Source organism: Bombina bombina, chromosome 5 (genome assembly GCF_027579735.1).
Source record: "Bombina bombina isolate aBomBom1 chromosome 5, aBomBom1.pri, whole genome shotgun sequence".
NCBI classification, from domain to species: Eukaryota; Metazoa; Chordata; class Amphibia; order Anura; family Bombinatoridae; genus Bombina; species Bombina bombina.
In genome coordinates, this window is record NC_069503.1 from 248,772,432 (window position 1) to 248,785,284 (window position 12,853).

Below are 12,853 nucleotides of genomic sequence, written 5' to 3' on the forward strand. Positions count from 1 at the left end.
TGGTTTACAAGGAAAGCGGGACAGCTCTGGGTTTAGGAAAAATGCTGAGCCGTCTGACGCTTTAGTAGCCGTATCTGATATGCCCTCACAATGCTCTGAAGTAGGGGTGAGGGATTTGTTATCTGAGGGAGAAATTTCTGATTCAGGAAAGACGCTTCCTTAGACAGATTCTGATATGACAGCCTTTAAATTTAAGCTTAAACACCTCCGCTTATTGCTCAGGGATGTATTAGCGACTCTAGATGATTGTGACCCTATAGTGGTTCCAGAGAAATTGTGTAAAATGGACAAATACTTAGAGGTTCCTGTTTACGCTGATGTTTTTCCAGTCCCTAAGAGGATTGTGAATATTGTTACTAAGGAGTGGGATAGACCAGGTATTCTGTTTGCTCCCCCTCCTGTTTTTAAGAAAATGTTTCCCATATCTGACACCATGCGGGACTCGTGGCAGACAGTTCCTAAGGTGGAGGGAGCTATTTCTACTCTGTCTAAGCGTACAACTATACCTATCGAAGACAGTTGTGCTTTCAAAGATCCTATGGATAAAAAATTAGAGGGTCTCCTGAAGAAAATTTTTGTTCATCAGGGTTTTTCTCTCCAACCTATTGCATGCATTGTTCCTGTAACTACTGCAGCTGCCTTCTGGTTTGAGGCTCTAGAAGAGGCTCTTCAGATGGAGACTACATTAGAGGAAATTATGGACAGAATTAAGGCCTTTAAATTGGCTAATTCTTTTATTACAGATGCCGCATTTCAACTGGCTAAATTAGCGGCAAATAATTCAGGTTTTGCCATTTTAGCACGCAGGGCGTTATGGCTTTAGTCCTGGTCTGCTGATGTGTCATCTAAATCTAGACTTTTGAACATCCCTTTCAAAGGAAAGACCCTATTCGGGCCTGAACTGAAAGAGATTATTTCAGACATCACTGGAGGGAAAGGTCATGCCCTACCTCAGGATAGATCAAATAAGATGAGGACCAAACAAAATAATTTTCGTTCCTTTCGGAAGAGTGGTCCCGCTTCAGCTTCCTCTGCTGCAAAGAAGGGAATTGTGCCCAATCCAAGTCAGTCTGGAGACCTAACCAGGCTTGGAACAAGGGTAAACAGGCCAAGAAGCCTGCAGCTGCCTCTAAGACAGCATGAAGGGGTAGCCCCCGATCCGGGACCGGATGTAGTAGGGGGCAGACTCTCTCTCTTTGCTCAGGCTTGGGCAAGAGATGTTCACGATCCCTGGGCTTTAGAGATTGTGTCCCAGGGATATCTTCTGGAATTCAAAGACTCCCTTCCAAGGGGGAGATTTCACATTTCTCGATTGTCTGTAAACCAGACAAAGAAAGGCGTTCTTATGCTGTGTAGAAGACCTACTTACCATGGGGGTGATCCGCCCAGTCCCAAAAGAGGAACAGGGTCTAGGGTTTTACTCCAACCTGTTTGAGGTTCCCAAAAAAGAGGGAACTTTCAGACCAATCTTGGATCTCAAAATTCTAAACAAGTTCCTCAAAGTTCCATCATTCAAGATGGAGACTATTCGGTCTAGTCTACCTCTGATCCAGGAGGGTCAATATATGACTACCGTGGATTTAAAGGATGTGTATCTACACATCCCTATTCACAGAAATCATCATCAATTTCTCAGATTCGCCTTTCTAAACAGGCATTACCAGTTTGTTGCCCTTCCCTTCGGGTTGGCCACGGCTCCCAGAATTTTCACAAAGGTGCTAGGGTCCCTTCTGGCGTTTCTACGTCCACGGGGCATAGCAGTGGTGCCTTATCTAGACAACATCTTAATTCAGGCGTCGACTTTCCAACTAGTCAAGTCTCACATGGACATCGTGTTGGCTTTTCTGAGATCTCACGGGTGGAAAGTGAACATAAAAAAGAGTTCTCTCGTCCATCTCACAAGAGTTTCCTTCCTAGGGACTCTGATAGACTCGGTAGAAATGAAAATATTTCTGACGGAGGTCAGAAAATCAAAACTCTTAACCACTTGCCGAGCTCTTCATTCCATTCCTCGGCCATCAGTGGCTCAGTGTATGGAGGTAATCGGACTCATGGTAGCGGCAATGGACATAGTTCCTTTTGCCCGCCTACACCTCAGACCACTGCAACTATGCATGCTCAAACAGTGGAATGGGGATTATGCAGATTTATCTCCTCAACTGCATCTGGACCAGGAGACCAGAGATTCTCTTCTCTGGTGGTTGTCTCAGGACCACCTGTCTCAGGGAATGTACTTCCGCAGGCCAGAGTGGCTCATTGTAATGACAGATGCCAGCCTGCTAGGCTGGGGTGCAGTCTGGAACTCCCTGAAAGCACAGGGCTTATGGTCTCGGGAGGAATCTCTTCTTCCGATAAACATTCTGGAACTGAGAGCAATATTCAATGCGCTTCAGGCGTGGCCTCAGCTTGCTGCGGTCAAATTCATCAGGTTTCAGTTGGACAACATCAGGACTGTAGCTTATATCAATCATCAAGGAGAAACAAGGAGTTCTCTTGTGATGATGGAGGTAACCAAAATAATCTGATGGGCAGAGGATCACTCTTGCCATCTCTCAGCAATCCACATCCCAGGAGTAGAGAACTGGGAGGCGGATTTCCTAAGTCGTCAGTCTTTTCATCCGGGGGAGTGGGAACTCCATCCGGAGGTATTAGCCCAGCTGATTCAGCTATGGGGCACACCAGAATTGGATCTGATGGCGTCCCATCAGAATGCCAATCTTCCTCGTTACGGGTCCAGGTCCCGGGATCCCAAAGCGGTACTGATAGATGCTCTAGCAGTGCCTTGGTCCTTCAATCTGGCCTATGTATTTCCACCGTTTCCTCTCCTCCCACGTCTGGTTGCCAGAATCAAGCAGGAGAGAGCTTTGTGGCCACGCAGGACTTGGTATGCAGACCTAGTGGACATGTCCTCGGTTCCACCGTGGATTCTGCCAATGAGGCGGGACCTTCTAATCCAAGGTCTGTTCACGCATCCAAATCTAATTTCTCTGCGTCTGACTGCTTGGAAATTGAACGCCTGATTCTATCAAATCGTGGTTTCTCTGAGTCGGTCATTGATACCCTGATTCAGGCTAGAAAGCCTGTCACCAGAAAGATCTATCATAAGATTTGGCGCAAATATCTTTATTGGTGTGAATCCAAAGGTTACTCGTGGAGTAAGATTAGGATTCCTAGAATATTGTCTTTTCTCCAAGAAGGTTTGGACAAGGGATTATCAGCTAGTTCCTTAAAAGGGCAAATATCTGCTTTGTCTATTCTACTACACAAATGTCTGGCAGATGTCCCAGATGTTCAAGCATTTAGTCAGGCTTTGGTCAGAATTAAGCCTGTATTTAAGCCTGTTGCTCCGCCTTGGAGCCTAAACTTAGTCCTTAAAGTTCTTCAAGGGGTTCCGTTTAAACCTATGCATTCCATAGATATTAAGCTTCTATCTTGGAAAGTTTTGTTTTTAGTAGCTATCTCTTCGGCTCGAAGAGTTTATGAGCTATCTGCTTTACAATGTGATTCCCCTTACCTTGTTTTCCATGCAGATAAGGTGGTTTTGCATACTAAACCTGGGTTTCTTCCTAAGATTGTTTCTAATAAGAATATCAATCAAGAGATTGTTGTTCCTTCTCTGTGTCCTAATCCTTCATCAAAGAAGGAACGTCTGTTACACAATCTTGATGTGGTTCGTGCTTTAAAGTTTTACTTACAAGCAACTAAAGATTTCTGTCAAATATCTTCATTGTTTGTTGTTTATTCTGGTAAACGGAGAGGTCAAAGGGCTACGGCTACCTCTCTTTCCTTTTGGCTGAAAAGCATCATCCGTTTGGCCTATGAGACTGCTGGACAGCAGCCTCCTGAAAGAATTACTGCTCATTCTACTAGAGCTGTGGCTTCCACATGGGCTTTTAAAAATGAGGCTTCTGTTGAACAGATTTGTAAGGCGGCGACTTGGTCTTCGCTTCATACTTTTTCCAAAATTCGATACTTTTGCTTCTTCGGAGGCTATTTTTGGGAGAAAGGTTCTACAAGCAGTGGTGCCTTCCGTTTAAGGTCCCTGTCTTGTCCCTCCCTTCATCCGTGTCCTAAAGCTTTGGTATTGGTATCCCACAAGTATGGATGAATCCGTGGACTCGATACATCTTACAAGAGAAAACATAATTTATGCTTACCTGATAAATTTATTTCTCTTGTGATGTATCGAGTCCACGGCCCGCCCTGTTTTTTTAAGACAGGCATATGTATTTTTATTTTAAAACTTTTAGTCACCACTGCACCCTATAGTTTCTCCTTTTTCTTCCTAGCCTTTGGTCGAATGACTGGGGGGGTGGAGCTAAGGGAGGAGCTATATAGACAGCTCTGCTGTGGGTGCTCTCTTTGCCACTTCCTGTAGGGAAGGAGAATATCCCACAAGTAAGGATTAATGCGTGGACTCGATACATCACGAGAAATAAATTTATCAGGTAAGCATAAATTATGTTTTTTCAACAATGGATATAACAAAGTACTTGAAAATAGAAGTGAATTTAAAAGTGTCTTAAAATAACATGCTCTATCTGAATTATGCAGGTTTAATTTTCCCATCCCTTTCAGTGATACACAATGTTTACAGCAGTCAGCAGATGTAACATTGCAGATCATATAATTGCATGCCTTGTTTAGAAAGTATTTATGGTTAAATATTCACACATATGGAGCCCATCAGCAAGTTGTGTCACATTTATGTTGTCAAAAAACTGTTGTCTTATAAACAATCATGGAATATTAAGAGAAAGTTTGATATTTGCTACACTGTTAGAAAGTTATCTGAAGGCATAAATTGTATACAAGTGAGATACTATATGTTAATCGCATTTCTAGATCACTGTACAAAATTATCTGAAGTGTTACCTTCAGCTTACTTACCTTGTGTAAGTATGTTTTGGTGATCCAGGTGCTCCATAGACCCCAAATACTTGTTTTTCAGGAGATGGCGGGATAATGTCAGCCATTCCCAAAATCCCTGCAGTATTCCTCACCTTAGCTTCTACATACATACCCGGCCCTTGGTCTTTTTTAAAGGACTGCCGGATAGGAGAAGATCTATCAGTTTGGACGGCATGAGGAGGGACATGAGCATTATGTGTATGAATGTCCATCATCCTCATATCAGTCACTCTGTGAGGAGAGGCAGGGGGTGTCTTAGAGCCGTATGCTGGCAAGTGACTTTCTGAGTGCTTTCGAGTCTTTTGCCTATACATGGACTGCTCCATCAACTCCATTTGCATAGAAGAGTTTGAATAAGTGCTTGCAGATCTCATAGCAGCCCTGTGGTAAGTGAGAAGATGATCAGGAACATCAAGTGGATGTCCTCCGTGTGATGAAGCTACACTCATCCGTCCTTCATGATACAAGTAAGGCTCGGCATACATGCCATCATTCCGTAACAGCTGCACATTTTTGTTGCTTATATCCTCATCAGGTTTCACGTCCCTCCTTTCCAAAATGGCACTGGGGCTGGGTGATATGGACCTAGAAGCTGGCAAGCTTGGAATCCTTTCCCTTGGCATTGTAGTATTGCTTTGCACCACTGTTGGGCGATTTCCTCCATAAGGAATCCGTGATGGAGAAGGTGGCATGGAGTGGGATACAGGTGTAGGAGGTGGAGATATTGGACCTCCATGTGATGAATATGTTGCAGACCCAGGTCTATGGACTGCTGGGCCATCTCGACCTTGGTATGAAGTATCTCTTTGCATCTGAAATGAGAAATAGGTCATTTAGAATCAACATATAATGAAGCTATTTTTGCTAACAGCAGATAAATCCTAGCAACATACGAGATACATTTTTGTTAAGTGGGCATGGCATTAACACATTACTGCAGCCATAGTTTAAAGAGACAGACTAGGACACATTGACCTAAGACTATTTAGCCACCACAAAATGTTTAACTGCTTCTCATGTAATTTTCAAATGTGATTCCTTCTTACACAGTAAAACAGAGAAGATGAACCAATCAGATTCTCCATGTACTTGGCATAGGTGGTGTGTAAAACGATGCCAATCTCAGTTTAATTTGGTAAGAAAGAAGATTTGTAGTAAATAACTTAACAAGGGAAACTTGCAGTCAACATTAAAAGGGCATTAAAGTCAAAATTAAACTTAAATTGACTGGATAGAGCATGACAATTTAAACTTTTCCAATTTGCTTCTGTTATCAACTTGCTTAGTTCTCTTGGTATCCTTTATTAAAGAGTAATCCGAGGTAAGCGCCGGAGTGTGCACGTGTCTCTAGAAATCTGGAAGCAGTGTTTGTGATATTGTTTATAGCAGTGTTTGTTATACATAGATACAAACACTGCTGCTATAGAGTGCTAAAGACATGTGAACACTCCTGAGTTTCTATCAATCTACCTAGCTTTACTCTAAACAAACAATACCAAGAGAACAAAGCAAATTTGTTCATTGAGGAAAACCCAAAGCGGTTTATAATCATATTTCCTGTCTGAATCATTTAATTTTGGACTTTACTGTCCCTTTAAATGGATATGAAATCCAAAAATTGTCTTTTCCGATTTAGACAGAACATACTATTTTAAAAAAAGCTCCTATTATCAAATTTGCTTTGTGCCCATGAAATTTTTTGTTGAAGAGATACCTAGGTAGGTATTTACAGGAATCCAGTGAGCACTGGAAAAGTGTGTACTAAAATAGCACTCAACAACACTACAATATTGTATAAAGTTGATAGAAAGTATTCGGTTACCCGAAAGAAGGGTTTAAGACTTAACTTTTAATAGGTTAAGGTAAAATATTACAGATAAAAACACAATATTGTTGCAATGGTGCACTGTACAATATCATGGCATGTTTATTGTATCCCCTTTTGGAATAGTTAATAGGGATTCCCCAATAATAATGTTAAGTTCCAAAGTATCGTAAGGGTAACGGGAAAATACAGAGCAGAAAGGGGAAATAACACAAACTATAATTATATTGAGTTATTGCTACTCAGTGTGTTTTTATACTATAGTTATTAATGGTTTTGGATCATATATGTCCCTTTAATTCAGAGATCTCTAATAAGTATCATGAGCTCTGTAATGAGGTTTCCTATGTATTAGACCGAATCGAAGCAGTTTACTTCTAGGTCACTACCTATATACGGATGTTCTGCTAATAATTGTTAGCCAAGTAAGCAGTGATAAAGTGGGAAATATACATGGCAGAGAAACATAAATTAGTGAGTGTCTCTGCAGGATAAGCCGCAAAAATGCAGTTAACTCCTAATATAATGACAGCCCTTACTTGAGATACATTGGGAACAGTTATGTAAGGGAAATCAAGTAAAAGTAAGTGTTTCGGCTACAATATGAGATGCTTAACTGGAGGTATAATGCTCCATACATTAGGCTCCTCGTAGATATACGTAACTCATATAGCCGCAAATAACAAATTAAAACACTTTAAATTAAAAAATTAAGCAAATTAGATAATGAAAGGAAATTGGAAAGTTGTTTAAAACTATATGCTATATATCAGAATCATGAAAGGTAATTTTTGGGTTCATGTCCCTTTAAAAAAAATGATGCTTTTTTGACTTAGTGGTTTTTCATAATTTAACATACTTTTAAAAATGAATGAATATTCAGTGGTAAACAAAATTAATTACACAAATACCCATTAAGTGAATGGGAGAGGAATCTCCCAGATTTTGCACATTTGAATGAGAACTTAACGCTGGTATTAACAGGAGATGTCTTGCCATTGAATTGGAATTGGTAAAAACAAGTGCAAATGAATTGTGTTAAAAACCTATTTTAAACCCCTGCCCCCGCCATGCACAAAACACTTTATTCCGGCTGTCTCATGCAACTCATTGTTTTTCATAACAGAAGTTTAGGTGCGTGCAACTGGAGACCTCATTAAAAGAGCAAAAAAACACTATACACAGAGCACTTGTATGGCAGCTCATTGCCATTGAGAGAGAATCAAGTGCTGTCAATTTCATGCAATCATTAGCCTTAGAAACCCAATGATCTTGATAATGACTGCAAGTAACGTGATGCATGAGCTTTCTACACAATGCACAGCACGGAGGGCTAGGCTTATATTGATGTGGTGCATAAAATAAACACACATTTCTATGCATTACAATAATAAGCTAGCGGCAATGGAAATGATGCATCTAAGTTAAAATAACAAGTCCATGTCCCTTTACAGATCTTGTTAATATTTGTATTACTATTATAATAATGAATATAAGATAATCCAACAGAGAACTTATAAAACACAGCTATTAGTATGATTTGTTTTTCCCTAGATATTTCAGCTGGAAAAATCAATTTCAATTTCATTCACATTCTCTGCACACATATCAAACATATCTCCCAATGCTGATCTTTTACAAGACAGTCCACTATAGATATAACAAACTTATTTCCTATCCTGAACATTTTAGCAATTTTTGTGAATATAATACAATGCCCTATCTGTAGATTCTATTTATTTCTCCACACAGATAAATATCTGGTGTAGAGCAAGTCCTCTTGTTCCAACAAATGCATTTCTGTGAAATACACTTGGGGGCCGATTTATCATTTTTCTGGTGGACATGATCCACTGTAGCGATCAAGTCTGCCAGACACCGATAAATGCCGGCAGCATACGCTGTCGGCATTTATCATTGCACAAGCAGTTCTGGTGAACTGCTTTTGCAATGCTGCCCATTGCAGATTTGCGGCCTGCTAGCAGGGGCTGTCAATCAACCTGATCGTTTTCGATCAGGCAGGTTGATTCCCGCAGCCTCAGAGGCAGCGGACGAGTTAAGGAGCAGCGGTCTTAAGAACGCTGCTTCTTAACTACTGTTTCCGGGTATTTGGCCTCATTTGGGCCATGAATAATCGGCCTCTTGGTCCGATATAGGGTCAGTTTAAATGTGTAGCAAATCTTACATATAAAGACATACAATCGTATGCAAAAGTTTAGGCACCCCTGACAATTTCCATGATTTTCATTTATAAATAATTGGGTGTTTGGATCGGCAATGTCATTGTAATCTATCAAATAACTGAAAGACACAGTAATATTTCAGTAGTGAAATGATATTTATTGGATTAACAGAAAAAACTGTGCAATACGCATCAAAACATAATTAGACAGGTGCATAAATTTGGCCACTCCAACAGAAATATTGCATCAATATTTAGTAGCGTCTCCTTTAGCAGAAATAACAGCCTCTAGACGCTTCCTATAGCCTGTAATGAGTGTCTGGATTCTGGATGAAGGTATTTTGGACCATTCCTCCTTGTAAAACATCTCCAGTTCAGTTAGGTCTGGGGACTGGGATGGCCATGGGATGGCCATCCCAGAACATTGTACTTGTTCCTCTGCATAAATGCCAGAGTAGATTTTGAGCAGTGTTTTGGTTTGTTGTCTTGTTGAAATATCCAGCCCTGGCGTAACTTTAACTTTGTGATTGATTCCTCAACATTATTCTCAAGTATCTGCTGGTATAAAGTGGAATCCATGCGACCCTCAACCTTAACAAGATTCCAAGTACTGGCACTGACCACACGGCCCCACAGCATGATGGAACATCCACCAAATTTTACTGTGGGTAGCAAGTGTTTGTCTTGGAACGCTGTGTTCTTTTGCTGTCATGCATAACGCCCCTTGTTATGACCAAATAACTCAATCTTTGTTTCATCAGTTCACAGCACCTTCTTCCAAAATGAAGCTGGCTTGTCCAAATGTGCATTTGCATACCTCAAGCGACTCTGTTTGTGGCGTGTGTGCAGAAAATGCTTCTTCCGCGTCACTCTCCCATACAGCTTCTCCTTGTGCAAAGTGCGCTGAATTGTTGAACGATGCACAGTGACACCATCTGCAGCAAGATGATGTTGTAGGTCTTTGGAGGTGGTCTATGGGCTGTTTTTGACCGTTCTCACCATCCTTTGCCTCTCCGATATTTTACTTGGCCTGCCACTTCTGGCCTTAACAAGAACTGTGGTCTTCCATTTCCTCAATATGTTCCTCACAGTGGAAACTGACAGCTTAAATCTCTGCAATAGCTTTCTGTAGACTTCCCCTAAACCATAATGTTGAACAATCTTTGTTTTCAGGTCATTTAAGAGTTGTTTTGAGGCCCCCATGTTGCATATTGCACATTTTCTGTTAATCCAATAAACCTCATTTTACTACTGAAATATTACTGTGTCCTTCAGTTATTTGATAGATCAAAATGAAATTGCTGATCCAAACACCCAATTATTTATAAATGAAAATCATGGAAATTGTCAGGGGTGCCTAAACTTTTGCATACAACTGTAGACAATATATAAAGCATTATTAACATGACTGCAAACTGAATATATCCAAAAACAAGACTCTATAGGGAGCAGGGTCCTGTATCCCTTCTGCCCTAGTCTAGTACCTTATATTTATTGTATCCCCTATATGAAACAAAAGGAGGTGATAAGAATAATAATAACTGGGAACAACTGGTAGGGACATGTTTTTAAGGAATACGATGTAAAGAAACTTTCCTCTACACAATGCAAATGATTTTAAATAGAAATTTAGGTAGTGGAATCCAAAACAAGTCAGAGCTTGAATTTTAAGAGCTGTGGGTCTGCCAGTCTCAGTAACAATGCACGCCATGTCTAACACTATACCACCCAGGAGCAATAGCATTTTGCAAGGGCACTGGTATAATAAAATATTAAACAGTTTTTAAAAAGGTGTTTCTGTATAGAAGTGGTAAAAATGATATGTTCAATTCCCCATCCTTTTTCAGTGTCATGAAGCTAATTCCACAAGCAAGGGAAGAATTTAGCTCTGTCTTGCTACAGATTATGTGGATTTACACCTGAGAGTGTTGCTAACCTCAAGCTAAACTGGGCCTTGATACACAAGAACTGCTTTTACTAGTAGATTTTCCACCTCCATTTCTAATTGAATCCAAATACTGCATTGATGCACTGAATATATCTGTAAAGAATGTAGCCCTGTCATACTACAGGTACCCAATACTGGACGGCAATATATTTCATGGCACATTTCTGCATATGCGCCCCATGTATAAACCTAGCGAGAAAAATAAAAAAACATGGCGCACAGCAACCTTTTTGTTCACCTTGTCTTCCACTTAACTAGTTCTGTATGTACCATGCTAAAGAAGGTATTGTAAAAATGTATAACAGTTTTTTGTTTTTTTTTATCATTTTTATTGAATTTTGAAAATGCAAACAAGCAATATTCCGGCTTATTATACATCAAAATGAACAAAACAACAGAAGAGGTGCAATAAATTCCATTCTATCAGAGTTGTAGTATGGTAATAAAATATCTTATCCTGGGTCTTCCCTATGCTATAGAATTTTATGTGTAAAGAAAGTAACTTTATATAGTGGTTTCTCATTTTTTGGATAAATATTTTATATATAGGACTATATGTCCCCTTCTAATATAAATAGGCCGCTAGTGAAATGTGAATCCCAAATAGTATGCAGGGGCCTCTCATGGGCCCTTAGGACTTTATCTTGAAAAGAGAGGGATTGTGGGGAAAACAGGAAATGCATTTTCCTATGCTTACCAGGTAAGCAGTAACTGGAGGGGGTGTGTGCAAGGATGGTAAGGTAGTACTATGAGAGGTGAAGTAGCTATGAGGGATATAAGCTGGATTATAGTGTAAAACGTATGCAAATATGCGTTAGCAGGTTGCATTATGTCCAGAGCTCCGGTTCAGACACAATCCACTTTAAGATTAAATATATTAAATAATGCTGTACGTGTAGCCGAGATTATAGGGTTGTATTCCTTGAGAGTATTTATTAAGTATAGGAAAGATCACCCCTTAGATAGGAATATTAGCTCCTATTATATTGTCAGTGGATGCTGTCCTATAACCTTCTCCTATACTCATATAGATCACGCACTGGGGTATGTGTGGGCTGGGAGATACAAGCTAGAGCATCTTTTTCTAGTTCTGGGGCACTTTAATTCATAAAAATGTACATTTCACTTGTGTTGTGAAAATACTTACCTTTTAATCTTGACTGCTGCTCCAGCGATTCCCCCGGGCGTCGCAAGGCGCTTCATACATCAGAAATGACGGATCGGTCATCCTCCAGTGTCTGATGCAACGGCATGATTGGAGGAAGCCGGATTCCTCATTTTAGACCCGGGAAGAGGCTTTGCGACGGGAGGGGGAAGCGATGCAGCAGTTGTCAAGATTAAAAGATAAGTATTTTCACAACACGAGTGAAATGTAAATTTTGATTAATTAAAGTGCCCCTGTTTTTAATCGGATTTTTAAAAACAGGGCACTTTATCATCTAAATTTACATTCACTTTAAGAATCTTTGGAAGTTTCCTACTTATATCAGAGCTATAGATGGTTTCTTTATCTTTAAAAGGACTTTCTGTGCACAGTTTATTTTCACATAGCTTTTTTTCAAATGCCTTGAAATTGTAATATAAAATGTGCATAGTACAACAGCTTTGCAATATATTTTAATTATTCCCCCTCTTTGCCTGAAAATTTTGTGGAACAGAGTTGGATACTCTAGTCAATAACGGAGAAGATGAGTAGTGTTCTAGTCAGCAAAATATTGCTTGTATTGTTAACAAAGTGACAGTTTCAAAAGCTTTCAAAAAATTTACAATGTATACAGACCATTTACAATATATAGAGTTTACTTGGTGATATATGTCAAGGGTTGCCAAGCGGCAGCCATAGGCCACATACAGCCCTCTGCCTTAGTTTTCGCGGCCCCTATAAAAAGCAGATCTAAGAATTTGTGCCATAGTGTTGGTGGCCCTAGGGAACTGTAAATGTATGATATGGGGTCTTTTACTGGGTGAGTAAACAAGTTGGCTACAA

The 12,853-nt window shown here is 40.1% G+C and overlaps 1 protein-coding gene across 12 annotated transcripts in view; it reads right to left on the reverse strand.

The window, feature by feature from the left end:
• KIAA1217 (KIAA1217 ortholog) overlaps window positions 1-12,853 on the reverse strand; it is an 894,654-nt gene that overhangs the window by 144,816 nt on the left and 736,985 nt on the right. For all 12 annotated transcript variants that reach the window (XM_053713944.1, XM_053713943.1, XM_053713945.1 and 9 more), the window contains one exon: window positions 4,891-5,723. In XM_053713944.1, coding sequence (XP_053569919.1) covers window positions 4,891-5,723 — 833 coding nt within the window. The remainder of the gene's footprint in view (window positions 1-4,890; window positions 5,724-12,853) is intronic.